Raw genomic sequence first — 15,528 nt, 5'->3', positions numbered from 1 at the left:
CAAAATCAATCTTTGTATATGAGCAGTAAAAGCAATTTTTCATTACTGCCATAGTGTAGTACAATGAAATGTCATATTTGTCAATCCATGAAGTATTTTAAACAAAAGTGAAACATTTCTATATATACATCTTTTCTATACCAAGCTTTTTCCTTAATCACATCTCTTTTCACCATAAACAGGACATTATTCCAAAGTATTTATATGAAGAACTAGCTAATCAAACAAAGGAAATATAAGGGCCATGATTCACATGAGCAACCTTCAGCCATCTGAAAGTTAGGTATCTACCCCAAACTGGCTGCTTAAACTCTTTCTGTGGGACCCTGCTGCTGGGTCCTACAGCGTTCTCTTAAAGAGAAGGCTCAGGGGGTCTTATGCACGTGTATAAATACCTGATGGGTGTGAATAAAGGCAAAGCAGCCAGACTCTCCTCTGCGGTGCCCAGTGAAAGAGGCAATGGGAACAACTTAAAAGGCAGGAAATACCCTCTGAATGCAATATAACATGTTTGTTTGTTTGTTTGTTTGTTTGTTTTTAACTGTGAGGATTGTCAAACACTGGAACAGGCTGCTTATATTGGTTTTGTAGCCCCATCTATGGAGATACTCAAAAAAAAAAAAAAAAGCAGTCTGTTTGTTTCAGATGTTCCCAGAGATCCCTGACAACCTCAACCTTTATCTGACTGTGTGGTCCTGAAGGGTAGCTACTCCAGCGTCTTTTCAGATCCATGTTCTTGAGCTGGTAAGTCCTGCAAAGCCACACCACCTCAGAGGGTCTCTTTCGGAGCAGGAATAATCTGAGGTGGTTCTGATGACTTTGGAGTCATTGATTTGCAGTAGGGGGGGATTTTCCCCTGTCTACCTTACTTTATCCCATAATATACAGTGCTACATGAAATAATAAATAATTTTCTCATTGATTTAGCACTTTTTCTACTTGGGAGCCATTCATAAGCAGAACTCTATTTATGCAAATGTGTCTGCTGCCCATATTTTTCTTGGTAAAATTAAGTATGAATATATTTCAGTCTCAGTCTATCACAGTCTGTTAAAATGATACCTGGCCTACTAAAAAGTCTGTCTGTTTGCCTGTACCAAATTAAATTTTTGCAGTGAGCCGCATGGATAATCAGCATATTTAAGAAAACAGGATTTCCATTTGTAGGATTTACATCTCACATTTCCAGCTGAAGGTAGAAGCAGTGAAGGAGACTTTTTCATTTTGCAGAGGACCCCATCTTTTGCATATACAGGCAGACTGTATCTCTAAATGTACACTCTGATGGACTGAAGAACAGCTGAAATTACTGGAAGCACTCTGGCTTTTTACACTGAGTTTACTTCCTTCGCACTTGCACAAAGGAAACATATTGTATGAAGGTAATGTGAAGGGTAGTCACTTACCTGATTAACTGACTCATGGTTTGGCTTCGGTAGCCATGAGCACTGTGTACCAGTGCAGCTAGAGATAACATAGGCACTATAGGTATATTCCTACATACACATTTTTTGAATGCACTGGCCTCCTTTTTTATGTCAAGCACATTCTTACTGACATCTAATCTTCTCTCAACTTCATGACAGCTTTTTTTCTTTTTTTTTTTCCCCTCACTAGTAGTTGTAGCTTCTTGTATCATCTCCTAAAGCATCACTTTTAAACACTAGCACAGCTTAAGCCCTCTGCAGTCCCTCCCCCACAGAAGTAGATTTTCACTTGGAATGAATCTTAAATTGTGCAAGACCTGTGTATGGAGCACTGACTTCTTAAATATTAAAGTTTTGCAGATCTGTAGTATGAATATAAAGATCACTGTTGCCCAAAAAGGATGGTATACTACCACATCCACCTTAGCTATAAATCTGATCTTGCTAAAAATCTCTAGCTCAAGTGAAGCAGTGCTGTGAATTTCAGCTGTTCAACCTGAACTGAAGTTTGAAGGTTGCTGATGAGTGCAACGGAGTGGGGATACAGCTGCAGATCACAAGCTCAATGTCGCACTTTTTAGCTATTGGCTATTTCAGTCAATCTTCACCTAAACAAATTGTTTGCTCACTCCATGCAGCTCAAGCATTTTTTCCACAATCCAATGTTATGATTAGAGTGATATTGAGTAACTTGGTTGTAGCAACTCATGTTAATTGTTGTTCTGTCGACTAATCCCGTGGGCGAGACTAAATCAATGTTTTCATTCTCATTGAAAGAATTTAATCAGCACTTTCCTTAGACAAGGTAACAGACCATGTGTCCCTCTTTCTAGTACATCACAACACAAGGTGAAACCATAAAATAGTATTTACAAAACCCCATTTATTTTGCACTTCAGTAGACTTGGAGTACTCACAATGACAGTTATTTCAGATTGCTTTTACCTATTACCAGATAAAAAACATAAAACAGGTTTATTACTTATAGGTGACTCCTAACTGTGCAATGGAATAGCATATTTTTGACTGGCTCTGGTAAGTTTATGGAGCCATTCAGCTCTGAAATCTGATTAACAGAAAGCATTTACTGCCCTAAGTTTGCTTCTCAGATTTAAAACTAAACAAAATGTTTTTTCTTGACCTATGAACATTTTTATTATTATTCTGAAGCATGACTCCAAATGTCACTAGCCAGTCTGGTAGTTAGCACTGAGGTGAAGAATATGATTAATCTTGTTTCATGTCTTCACATAAAGTACTGTATGTCAAAGGCAACATCTTTAACAATTTACATCAGTAGCAACTAATGAATGCACAGACACTTCCAGACAAGCAAACTTTCCAGATGATGTTGTATTAAGCTTCAAATCTCTAGGACCTGACATGAAAATGAAGTGATTACTTATGTTCCATTCAACAGAAGACAGCTTTTCAGACAGTAATGGGAAGAGTTGCTACCTATTTGCTAATATGTCCAAAGAGATTAAATGCTTTTTATGCTGATGTAGCATCTCAGCCAACCACGGCACATTATTCTGTTATTGTACTGGTCAATACAGTTCATGTGTATAAGCAATGGCTATCAGAACCAATCAAATATAAAGAAATTAGATGTCATGTTCTACTTCTCAACAGTGTCACTACTGCTAAGTGCCTATCACATGCTTCCATTACTAAATCCTCTCTCCATAGTTTTATAGTAAGGTTGTAAAATTCTGTCTTGGCCTTTACTTGGTCTACATGCTCCCTGCTGAGGAAACAGCATAAAAATAGTCAGGCAATTGTTAGGTGGTTTGAGAATTTAAAAAGTGGAAGCAAAAGCATTTTTGAAGTGCTTTTGTCACCTAATAATCACTTGATTTTTCCAGTGGTAATGTGATTTCATGACTTAGTGTTTTTAGAAATTGTGTCTGGATGAAGAAACTAAATTTAGAGACTTTCACTATAGAGCTACACCAATAAATCAGTGCTTTATTCCCATCTACAAAAATATCCCTAGGGTGCACTGTGGGAACTACAGACGTGTGAGTCTGCTTCCATATCTTGTAAGTTGCTGAGTCTATAATTGAGAATAAGATCACTAGGTACCTGGTTAAAGGCAATCTGCTGGAAAAGAGCCATCATGACCTCTGTAAACAGCAATCTTACTTCCCCTGATGGAGTTCTTTAACAGTGGCAATGTGCTCTGGGATAAAGGAGATACAGAGGAAATAATATACTTGGATTTTCAGAAAGCATTTGAGAAAGTTCCATATCAAAGGCTTTTGCCAGTGAGTGGGGATATGGTCCTTCCATAGACTGAAATCTAATTAAAGAATAGGAAGCAGCTTTTCAGGATGAAATGTCAGCAGTGGGATCCCCTAGTGATCAGTGCTTGCATCAGTTTTACTCATCAGTGGCCTGGAGAAAATTGTGAATTGGGAAACTGACAAGTTTGAAGCTACTGAAGTCTCTTGATCAAATGCTACTTTGATGGTGAGCAGCTCCAGAATGGCAGAAAAATTTAATGAGTGGTAAAAAGGGTGACAGATGATCCCCCCCCCCAGTGTACACAAATAGAAGATATCACACCTAGGAAAACAAACAAACAAACAAAAAATCAATCCAAACCAAAAAAAAAAGTAAACTGTGCCTACACAATACTGAACTTGGAAATTGCCATCACAACTTAAAACAGTGATCTCAGAGTCATCATCAAGAGTTCTCTGAAGTCATTGGCTCAAATTGCAGCTACAGCTCCTGCCAAAATAGAGCTGAAAAAAAAAAGTTAGGCCTGGAGAACAAGGCATAGACTATTATTTTACAGGTGTATGAAATTCTGGTGTGACCACATAACATGTACAGGTCTAGCCTCTACATCCCATGAAGATCAGGAGGAAGTACAGAGAACAGCAACTCAAATGATTAAAGGGAAACAGCAGGTATCTTAGGAAAAAGGAATAAAACCCTAGGACTTCACAAGATGGAGAAGAAAAGGCTGAGGACAGATATGAGTGAACTTTACAGAAAAATGGACAAGATGAATGCAGTGCTGTTCATCACATCCAGAATACAGAAAATAGGAAGTACTCGCTGAAATTCACAGGAAATCAGTTTAACACATATAAAAGAAATTACTTCTCTGCACAGTGAGCAGTGATTTTCTGGAGCCTTCTAGAGGCACACAGAGAACCAACAGGTTCAAAAAGGAATTAGGGAAATTCAGGCACAATAGGATGGTCCAGGGACATACCCTCTGATATTCCTACTGCTGGAACTGTTGACCTGGAGAAGACATGAGAGCAACAAATGACAGAAAGTTCTCAAACCTACCTTCCCTCCTTAAATCATGGTTGTCACTGCCATTGTCAGAGACATAACCGTAAGCCAGACAGACTGTTGAACTATCTGACTAAGTATGATGGGTTTTATGTTCTTAAGAAATTAACAATAGAACAGTAGTGAAATTTAGCTAGAAATCCATTATGTCATTCATGTAAATAGACTATTTAAAAATCACTCCCCAGGAAAACACACTGTATACATAATGAATAAGTATAACAGTTCAATTAAGAATAGAAACTAGACTTTAAAAAGCTACTCCTTCAGAAGGCATCTCCTTTTAATATAGTTTATAGGGCTCTTTACTCAGCATTCTGCAGAAAACCTAATTATCCAATAATTTAATATTATAGAGACATAAAAATGTTTGTTAGTGGACTGCCAAGAACAGGGTTGTATTTCTAAGCTGACAAGCTATGAAACAATATTCCCTTTTCTGTAGTCCCCCAGAAGAAACGTGGTCAGCGAAACCACTAGATAGGTATGATTTTTTTGTTGCAGCTGTTTAGAGAAGAGATGGAAGATATTAGAAAACACCATCCACTCACCAAAATCCAATTTTTTTAGCATTTTCTTTTTTTCATAAGAGAAGCATAAATAAATATTTGATTTGTGGATACAATCCTCTCACAAAATGCCTAGACCTTTGGAAATATATAGATTAACTTAGTATTTTTCACTTCTTATGACTAAAGAGAAAAATTCACAAAATCCTATATCAAATGGCAAAGGGGAAGCTACCTGTCAGCAGTACATAAACCAGCATAACTCTGTTTGCAATTTCATCTTGATGTGTTAGGTTCTGGTGGCTGAGAAAGAGCAAGGAAACCCCACTGTGCTGAAAATACTAGTATTATGAAATTCCAAATAAACAACAAAGTTACTCAGCAAAATTACAGTGTAATTACCACAGACAAGTTGTTTGATTATTTTAATTCAATACTGCATAGATTACACTAAACTATGCTATCTATCCATAATGACTTCTCAAAAAAATGTTAATAATATGGTATTAAAATGTACACCTCTCATTTAAATTTGCAATAACCTCTTCATCCTATTTCCTCAGCACCAATGCAAAGAGCCTATGTGACCATGGAAACATCTTACTGCCTTTCTTGTGTAAGTTACCCTATGTAAAGTCTTCCATGACCTGAAATCCTTTTGGATAAATGTGTGCATTGCAATGCTGGTTGCTGATCAGCTAGCTGAACTGCAGTAGGATTGACAGAGCAGGAGAAATTCATTGTTCCTCAACTTGTTGTTTTGAAGAAGAGGACCTAACCTCAGAACATAATCCAGAACAAGGAGGAACATGAGCACTTAATTGCAGTAACTTCATCAGGCATGCATTTGTGTCTGACCACACGACGAAGGATGAAGTTCAGCCTGCAAAAAGGAGAAGCTTGGGTTGAGGGTCTTTCAGGAGGTATAAGTTTAACTCAACGCTGTCTTCTGAAGGTGCTTCACTATACATAAAAGATGTCAATTAATCAGAGACCAGAATTTTCTTCTCCCCAGACCTCTTTCTGGGCCACAGACCAGCACAGTGACATCTCTGCTTTCCCAAGACAAAACACTCTTCTGCATTACTTCTTTCAAGGTTAAACACTGTTGACAGTTGCAGTCTTCACTCTTCATAAAAATTATACTTTTCCTCAACATTTCAAGATGGCTAACTTAGGCAGCTTCCCACTCCGTAAACTGTTTTGGTGAATTCGTTGGGGTCTGCTTCTCCTTGTATGTTGCAGAGGGGACGAAGATGATGCAGGGTACACGATGACTAAATGATAGTAATGAATAGGATCAAAATCTATTGGTTCAATCTTTAAAGCAATGTGCAATTAAAGCTAGAAAGATTTAGCCTCACACAAACTACATATGCCACATTTCATTATTAAATCATATTTTACTTCAAGCAGTTATATTTGCACGACTAACACTAAACCATAGCTTTTAAAATGTAACACATAACTTGTGCCCCATCTTGCCTGCAGAGAACTGGGTCAGACACCCAGCACCAACTTCAGCACAGATGAGAAGGGGCTGAAGGGATTCCATCACGTGCTTTGGGAAGGGAGGCTAATCCTTGTGGGTTTTCCTGTTGACACTTTTTATCAAGGAAACAACTTACTATGTCTAAAAATGAATAAAAAGCAGCAGTCTCTCAAGTGCATTCTCTCATACCTGAAGGAAAAATTAAAGATTAAAATTAAAATTAACTAAAAAGGAGTTTTAGGGCTTTCCCTTGTGGTGATGATAGTGGTGGTGATGGAATCCAAGAAGACAGTATTAATGACTTTATATTCATAGACTGGAAGGACTGGGGCGGGAAAGAGGAATGTAGAAGAGGAAGAGATTTCAGCAATCACAGTAAAATTTTTAAGTAATCTCCTGTATGTAATTTTACTGCTATCCAGAGAGAAAGATATTTTTCCCATCAATACGTGCTTTTCTCCAGCTTGGATATAATGAATTACAACATGGTTAATTTTTTGCTATGCCTATATTTCAAAACATGGATGGGTTAAAATGGATTGAATAAAAATAGGAACAGAGGAATTATAAAATTAGGTTTTAGTAACAGGTGCACAGACTGGAATAGATATTATCAGAACAGCAATAGATTACAAATATTACAATATAAGTATTACAGACTACATACACTGAAGCTGATCTTCTTTGAAGGCATGCAGCATTGCCATCAACTGCACAGACTTGCCAACAAAGGAAAATCGTACTTATGGAGAAGCTCTATCAAACAGATTTTGCTGGATCACTAATGGATATTAATCTGTCCATCTGCAAAAGTTTCACATCATTTCTTGTCTGTAAACAAATTTTCTAAGTAACTACACCAAGCCAAAAGCCAGCTAAATTACATTTAGCATTAATACTAGAAAACAATCATTGATACATAGGAAAAGTGTTTGAACTAAAATTAATTCCATCAGCTTTTCTCAGCAAAGAAATAATCCTGTACGCTACTTGTGAATTTCAAAATCTTTAATTCCACTTTGATTCTGAAACTCACTTGCACCCTTCTGAGCCTCAATTAACGTGCAGCAGGACAGAAAGACACCAAGCCTTTCTCTCTCAGGGTTGTGTTGCTGCAAATTTTTTTTTTCATTCCCGTGACAGCAGTAAGTAATGCTGTGGTGGCTGATCCTCCAAGATGCAGGGGTGCACCCACCTGGGGCAGCTCTCAGGCTGAAGGCCACTGCTCATGGGGTGGTCTGCAGCCACGGAAGCAAGACGTTTGCCTCTCTTCTGACAGGCAGTGATTGACTGCTGTTCCCCTGCTGAACCCACACCAAGTTGCGATGGACTACACACAGGTTTTCCTATTAACACAACTAACGATGAGACGCTGGAGACATTCTGAATTTCTTTTCTTGTAAGCTCTTGGATCATCTAATGGAATGAGCATGGTTGTAGCCAGGGACGAAAATAGATGTAACCTACTAGCATCGCTCATTCCCCTCCCACATATCTTACACATCACTGCACCAGTGCCTGGAACAGGAGCTTTGCTGGACTCTCCGTCTGTCCAAAGCAGCAGGAGCTGTGAATCTTGCCTCAGTGGGAAGTTGATCACTGAGCATATTGCATTTCCTTCTCCTTCTGAAAACTGCAGGAGGGAGCTGTGCTGAGCCTGGAGATTTTATTTCATTTAGGGCTCATGTAACCATGTTTTGTTCTGTTTTCTCTTCGGTTAATGCGGATTTTCATCTTTCACAGCTTGGTTGAAATTCGAAGTCCAAATGAATCTCCAAAACATGAAACTACTTCCAAACCTCCAACTTTTGCAAAGTTTATATGATACTCACTTGTATCCAACCTTGTGTCCCATACATTAACCACTGTAAACCTCAAAGCAGTTTCATTATGAGGGTTTGCGTGGCCCTAAAAATAATTTACACTCATTGCTCATTTCTGTGTCCACCCAGGGGGAGCAACATACCATACCAGTCTGACTCAGATCTCAAGCCACCCTCCATGATTAATCTATTTTGGAATAAATCACTTATGCATTATAAATAATAAGCCTTGAAATACGGTATTTTTTCCTACTGGGCTTGTACCTGAAATAGCTAAAATGGTCCTGTGATGTGGCTGTTGGGAACTTTGTTGAGCCTACTGCAGCTGTGAATTGTTCTTTCCATATATTTATAATCATTGGTGCTGTTAATGAAGGTGTTTTTATACGCATTTAAGGAATTTTTTTTTGGTCATAATAATTTGCTTCTTCTGGCTTTTATTTCCTTTTAGTGTACCAATTCCATACCTGCAAATTATTTCAGTTGGGTAAAAGAAGAATGTACATTATTGACCAGACCAGGGACTTAAGTAGCCTATAAAGGCTACTTTGAAAATAATGTTATGTTGCAATTTTTCTTTTCAGGCTTAGAAATGCTGAAATACACATTGGCATAGACTTTGGCACACATAAAAATGCACATAAAAGTTTCTCCTACACAAGAACTGAGGATATTTTTGTAAGTATTTTTCTTCCCTACTTTTTGTGAATGTCAGTAATACAGAACATTAAATAAAAGGGTGGGTAGTATCTCCCCCTTAGGCTGTAGAAGCAGATAGGTGGAAGACAGGTAGGAGAAGGAACCCCAGAGCAACCTTCCTACCTCTTTACAGAGGGTAACTGGGGGTCACCAGGAGTCAAGAAATAACACAATGCCTGAGCAAAGCAGATCAGCAGATTTAAGTAAGGAAATGTGGCAAGAAAGTCTCCACAACAAGTTGGTTCAAGCTAAAATGAGATGTCACAAAGTCAAGCTGCAGCTGCCTGAAAATGGGGTTGACGACTTATTGACACAGCCCAAAAGCTCGTACGGCACTATGTGACTCATGTAGCAAGAAGATGATTAAATGGGTAAAATACACGTGTTGGGTCCTAAGGGCTTTTCTGAATATCTTACAATGAATTTCTGTCAGGTGTCTGAGAAAAGATTGTGTCCACTACTGCCTAATCAAAATTAGATATTAAGAAATGAATTTTCAAAGTGGGACATTGCTGTGTAATACAATGGCAGCAAGATGAAAATGCACCCAGAGGCATAGGGCTGAGTATTTTATTTCAATATCAAATACTGCGAGTTCAGTCTCATTTTCCCATTGTGCTGAAAGGAAGAACTACCATTCTGATCTGCTGAGCCTAATTTTGCACACCTCTGCATCTTATAAGAGATGTCTGCACAAAGAGCAGCAGAAGGGCCAGCCCTTGCTTTGTTGTTTGAAGACTCAATATTAGACGTGTTAAAGGATTGATTAATATTTCTCACTAGGTCATTGAAATGCCTGGGAGAACATTTCATTTTCAACAATGCTTTCTGTCATTTCTATAACTTCTTCTGCCTCTCTGCACTTTCATACCAATATACCCCACAGAAACGCCAGCCAGACCATATTCCCAGCCTCAGCAAACCTCATTAGTTTCAGCCAGAGATTCAAGAGGGTTTTTGTCCAACATAAATACAGAAATTGCGTTCCATCCATGATAAGCTGACATAGTTAAGAATAAAAAGCATCACCCTTACTTCTGATGCATTTAGCCTGTCTTTCAGCATGTATTTAACCTCTTAAATAATTCCTGTTATTGTTCATATAAAAAGTTCAAAATAGGACATGAAAAAATACCTAGACTGAGTTGAATTACATGGGCTAAAATCACATTTAACATGTGAAAGTTTTCCCTCTTGCAGCTTCAAAATGTATTTCTAATATGTTTCTTTTAAAAGATCTTTATTGTAATCCTGGGAGAACATAAATCAAGTATTAGCATTAATTTTATATTAAATTGATACAGTTCTTTTAGGCACAGAAATTCTTCCATTCTTACATTTTTGTAAGACTAACCACACATTATTCCCTAAACTAGCAAGGACATTGTATGAATGATAGATTATCCACCTTGCATACATTTAAATAAGTAAATTGTTTTCTAAGGGTAACGCATGTCCATATGTATACGTACACAAACACATATAATCTCCTTAATTTTTCCATGCACCAAGTCCTGAACTTATCCAAATAATGACAAACAGGAATGTATATATTTACCAAATTTTTGTTTGTAGTATCCTTGGCAAACGAGCTGAAAATTCTAGCCTACAAATATGAACTTTGAAGAGAAATAAGAGAAATACAAAAGCTACAATGAATTCTTGTCTTTGCCCTAAACATGAACTAAAAAATCTACTCTCTTGATTAGGCTGATGAACATTTTCAGCTGGTGTTAAGTCTTGCTTTTATGCCCAGGCTCTGACCCATGACATTCCTTTGTACCGGTTTAGTGCTTGTGGGGCCATACAGTTCACCTGATTAAGGAACTGATCTTATTAATTACTTTTTAAAATTTCCTGGGTCAGTTTTTGCTGGGACAACAATGCAAACAGATAACATGGCAGCTCAGAAAAAGCAGCCATGAAAGCAGCAAGACAGGCAAAGAAGCAGTGAAGCAAGGCTGCTTTAGGCAGCAGAACAGGGTAGGATATTTTTGTTCCATTTCCTACTAAGTATTGAAAATCTGCTTAGAAATTTCTGGAATTAAAAAGTAATTACAAGAGCTTACCTATTTAATGAATTGGATAAGAGAGCAACAGGAAATCTTGATTCAGTTTAAAGTCATAATGTATAGGTCATCTAGAAATCATCCCAGGTAATCTAGCCTGGGAGTATAGGGCTGCACGCAAGCAGAAGTCTTGAAAGCTTCTTTCTGTCTAGATTTGCCAGGTCTTTAGGTAATTTTTCAGTATGGAAGACACTGAAAGAAGGTACATTTTCATTTAAATAAAAAATTGTTGCTTTTATTTCCATGGAGAGGAATGCAGAAGATGATCAAGTGTAATATTAACATCAGTGTACTAAAACATAAAACACGGGAAAATATTGTGAAGGTACACTGCTGAGCAGGTTTTGTGACATGTTATACAAATTAAATTGGAGCACTTCGTTTGAATTTAGTCTTCCTACACATGGGTACATTGAATACACAGAAAAGGAGGTGAAGGATCTATAGTATAAGTCACAAATATTTATAGTGACTAATTTAATCTATATCTTTAAAGAAAAAGCATGAGAAAATTTGCCATATGTTTTCATGGCAGTAATGGTTGGCAATTAGGAAAATATATCTCCAAAAGCACAATGGTGAAATTGTGATGTGTCCACCGTAGAGTACCATCTCCTAGATAAAAACTGAACACAAAATTACCTGTGGAACTACTCACAAATTACTGCAGTTCACAATCCATGCTGCTCATGGGAGATTTTAACAGTACAGAGGCATATTAAATAATGCAAACAGCCTGACATCAATGAAAGTGGCTCCCTGTTGCCTGCAAGAGAATTTTGTGATCCAGAAAGTAAAATATTCAGGCCCAGGATAATCTGTCTTGGAACTAGTACTTATTTATAGAGGCACAAGACTAAGGAAAGCTGTAAAGGAGGTAATCATCATTGATAGCCTGCATTCAGCACAGAAGCAAGAAATAGGTTCGGAGAGTACAAGAACAGAAGGAGATGCAGCTGTAACAATGAACATGCTGAGGCCTTAAGAAATCTGGAAAGTAATGTGCAATTAATATTGTTTAGCTTTTACCTCCAGAGGCTGCAGAAAGGTTCTATCTTTCTATTCTATGGTTACTAGACATCTGCAGGCAAATTTTGTAAATACCAGATGCTCAGTAAAGGTTCTCTAACAGGCTGATAAGCTCATTCCAGAACAATTGAATATTTTTGAAGCAATAGGTGCTCTTGTATTCCACATCACTTTGATTGTGCCTCCTCCTGTGCTTTGCAGCAATGAGAAAAAGCTGGTTTTAACATCACTTATGCCTGAATGGCTAAAGACAGCAATAGCTAATAGAGAAGAATGAAAATTGAATTTAAACCTCTCCAGAAACAAAACAAAAATCGAAAACAAAAAAAAAAAAAAACAACAACAACAACAAAAAACAACCTGAGAGGTCAGGTCAGCACTTCATAGTCAGAAGAACAGGTAAATAAAAGCTAAAAAGGCCCCACAGAAGCAGAAGCACTGTTGGACTGTGAAGCACATCAGCTTGCCAGGTGATATCTTCTTGTCTTCTGAGAACTTTACTCCATGGCTAAGCACCTAGAAAGCAACTCCATACCAAATCCTCTGCAGAGGGAGACACAGGGGGTGGTCATGGTGGTCCAAATATAGTTCATGCTTCCAAGCTCTAGCTGCACTAGCTGCTAGGGGAGGCTTTTGGGATTAGTCAGAAGGATTTGGGGTGAGTGTACCACAGCGCTCACGGAATCTGGGTGTAATGTAACCATTGTCTCACATCTTAAGAGTGCTACACATGAGCCAAAATGGAAGGGAATTATTTAAGAGACTACCTAAGAGAAATGTGGTGGATTTAAAAGAAAAATAAAAAAACAGAAAATTTAGCTGAAGCACTAGGAATAACATCAAACTACTGCAAGCTGATAAGTAACATAACAGGTCAGTATTACAAAGCATTCGTATTTAGGATATACAATCTAGATGTATCATTTAAAATGCATCCTAGAGAATAGGCTTGCAATGACAAGAAAGCTGACTGCATGGTATGTTTTTGTCTTTCTTCTTCTCTGTCTAGGATACTTTACATATTTTGTGATGTGGATTAGCAATTCTTGAGCTTTGTGAGGTAATTCTGAGACAGCAATCAGTCATTTACATAATTAGTGTAACAGTATTTAATTGTATGATTACTGTAAATATGTGTAATACTCTAATGGTGTAATTAGAATGTGTAATTACTACCTGTAATTACATAATTAGGTGTAATGGCATAACTAAACTTCTCATGAAAAAAGTGGATATTTACAACACCAGCTATAGGAACTGGTATACTGCAGAATAATATTGCTGGCATAAAAAAGGAGAGTTACCATTTTAATGCTACCTGTGCTGAAGCTAGCTCAAAAGCAGATGAGTGTTAAAAGTTTGTGAACTGTGCCAAAGGAGAAGGATATGGTTAGTTTCCTCAACAATGGTAGTTCAGAGATCTCCAGTCAATACAAACATTATTCCCATTGTTAATCATTTGTTATTTATTTATAACTCTTCATACACTGAGCTGAATAACGTACATATGAATATACTGAATATATATGAATATAGATGAATAAAAAGTGGTATAACTGAAGTATTTGAATATATTTTAAAGTATTTTATAAATACTGACTTAAGTAAGATATTACTTTTACCTTAACTCTTTATAATCTTTATAAAATCTGTCTGATCTTATTTTGGTTTTCAGGCTTACCCAGACTTTCAGAATCGGATCTTTATAGTGAACTCATAATCAATGTTATTCATAAAAGCACAGACAGCTCTTCCCAGGACAGCTCCTGGATTAACTCCACTAGTGAATTCTCTGTAAACCAGTGGTCCATCTCCCACCTGGCTGCTTTTGTCTTCCTTTCAGGTCTGTACCTTACTTGCCTGACACCTGTTTTATGCATGATATTCAATTAAAACCAGAGCCAGAGTCAAAAAACAACAACAAAAGCAGTTGTTTTCCTTTCACAGAATGGGTAGACAATCTGTGGTACACCTTGCCAGAGGGTATTATGGGTTTTTAGGTGAATTCAAAAGAGGTTAAACAAATCTTGGAGAACAAGCCTCTGAGAGCCATTCTTCCAGGTACCAAATCAATTGAGCACGCCCAGGCTTAGGCTCAGGAATTCCCCTGAGCTGAAAACAGTCAGATGATGCAGACACATCAGAGGAAGTATTGTATTTCCATGCCCTGCTCTTACAGTTGTTGGTATTTGCTAATAACTACTGTTGAAGACATAATACTTGGATAGATTGAACCCTTAGTGCAAATCGGTTTTTATATTTTTCTTCTTTACACTACAGACAGCTTTCCATTTGACTCTTACATAATAATTTTACCATGCAAATGTTTCCATTATATCTGATGCTTTACTAGAATGCCCGGCTGATTTGATCTTTTAAATTCCCCCCATTCAGAAAAGAATAACATGATTATTTTAAGCACTATGTATTTGTAGACTAGTTAAATATTTCTAAAGTATTCTGTAGTTGTTTCTGTCAAAGAAAATGGTAACATTTTTTAAAAAAAGAGATGTAAACACATGGCAATACTTACTCTGTTGGCAGTTTCTCCCCATAAATTCACCTGGACATTCACAGGAATAGTTGGCAACAAGATCTGTACAGATTCCACCGTTCTTGCAGGGTTCAGCTTCACATTCATTTACATCTGCAGGAAGCACACAAGATAACATCAGGATTAGCAAAGAAAAAATTTAAAAGCAATAAGCACATATTTTAAAGCACTAAATCACAAACTATTTATACACCAACATTGAAAGACATAAATTCATTCTTTTGCCCAGAAAACATGCTCAGAAAAGTACATGATTAAACTGGGCAAGTTTTAGGAAAAAAATCAAAGCAGTCTCTCACAAATTTAGCTAGTTTCATATACCTATAGAAGTTTTACTGTGTCCCATCACACATCAGAATTGAATTTTTGGTCAGGGATTTGCACTGTAGCTTCTAGAGGACATCAGAGCTACAAGTCACAGCTTGGCCTTAAATACAAAAATTCAATTAGTCCTAACAGAGTACTCATTAGTGACACTTGCAACTTCAAGAAATGCAGCTACTTCTTTATCAACAGATGCCATTTGAGAATGTCTCTCAGTTCATCTTAATTCATTAAACATCTAATTGACAAGGTTGTTTAACTGTCTAAAAAATTTCCCTTCTGTG

The 15,528-nt window shown here is 37.3% G+C and overlaps 1 protein-coding gene across 2 annotated transcripts in view; it reads right to left on the bottom strand.

Moving 5' to 3' along the window:
• The window catches only part of EDIL3 (EGF like repeats and discoidin domains 3), a 270,841-nt gene that overhangs the window by 86,806 nt on the left and 168,507 nt on the right, over positions 1–15,528 (bottom strand). For both annotated transcript variants that reach the window (XM_066987842.1, XM_066987843.1), the window contains one exon: positions 14,900–15,013. In XM_066987842.1, the coding sequence (XP_066843943.1) occupies positions 14,900–15,013 (114 nt within the window). The remainder of the gene's footprint in view (positions 1–14,899; positions 15,014–15,528) is intronic.

The sequence above is a fragment of the Anser cygnoides genome, chromosome Z, assembly GCF_040182565.1.
Source record: "Anser cygnoides isolate HZ-2024a breed goose chromosome Z, Taihu_goose_T2T_genome, whole genome shotgun sequence".
Taxonomy (NCBI): domain Eukaryota; kingdom Metazoa; phylum Chordata; class Aves; order Anseriformes; family Anatidae; genus Anser; species Anser cygnoides.
The sequence above is the reverse complement of the archived record's forward strand: the minus strand, read 5'-3'. Positions and strand labels throughout refer to the sequence as shown.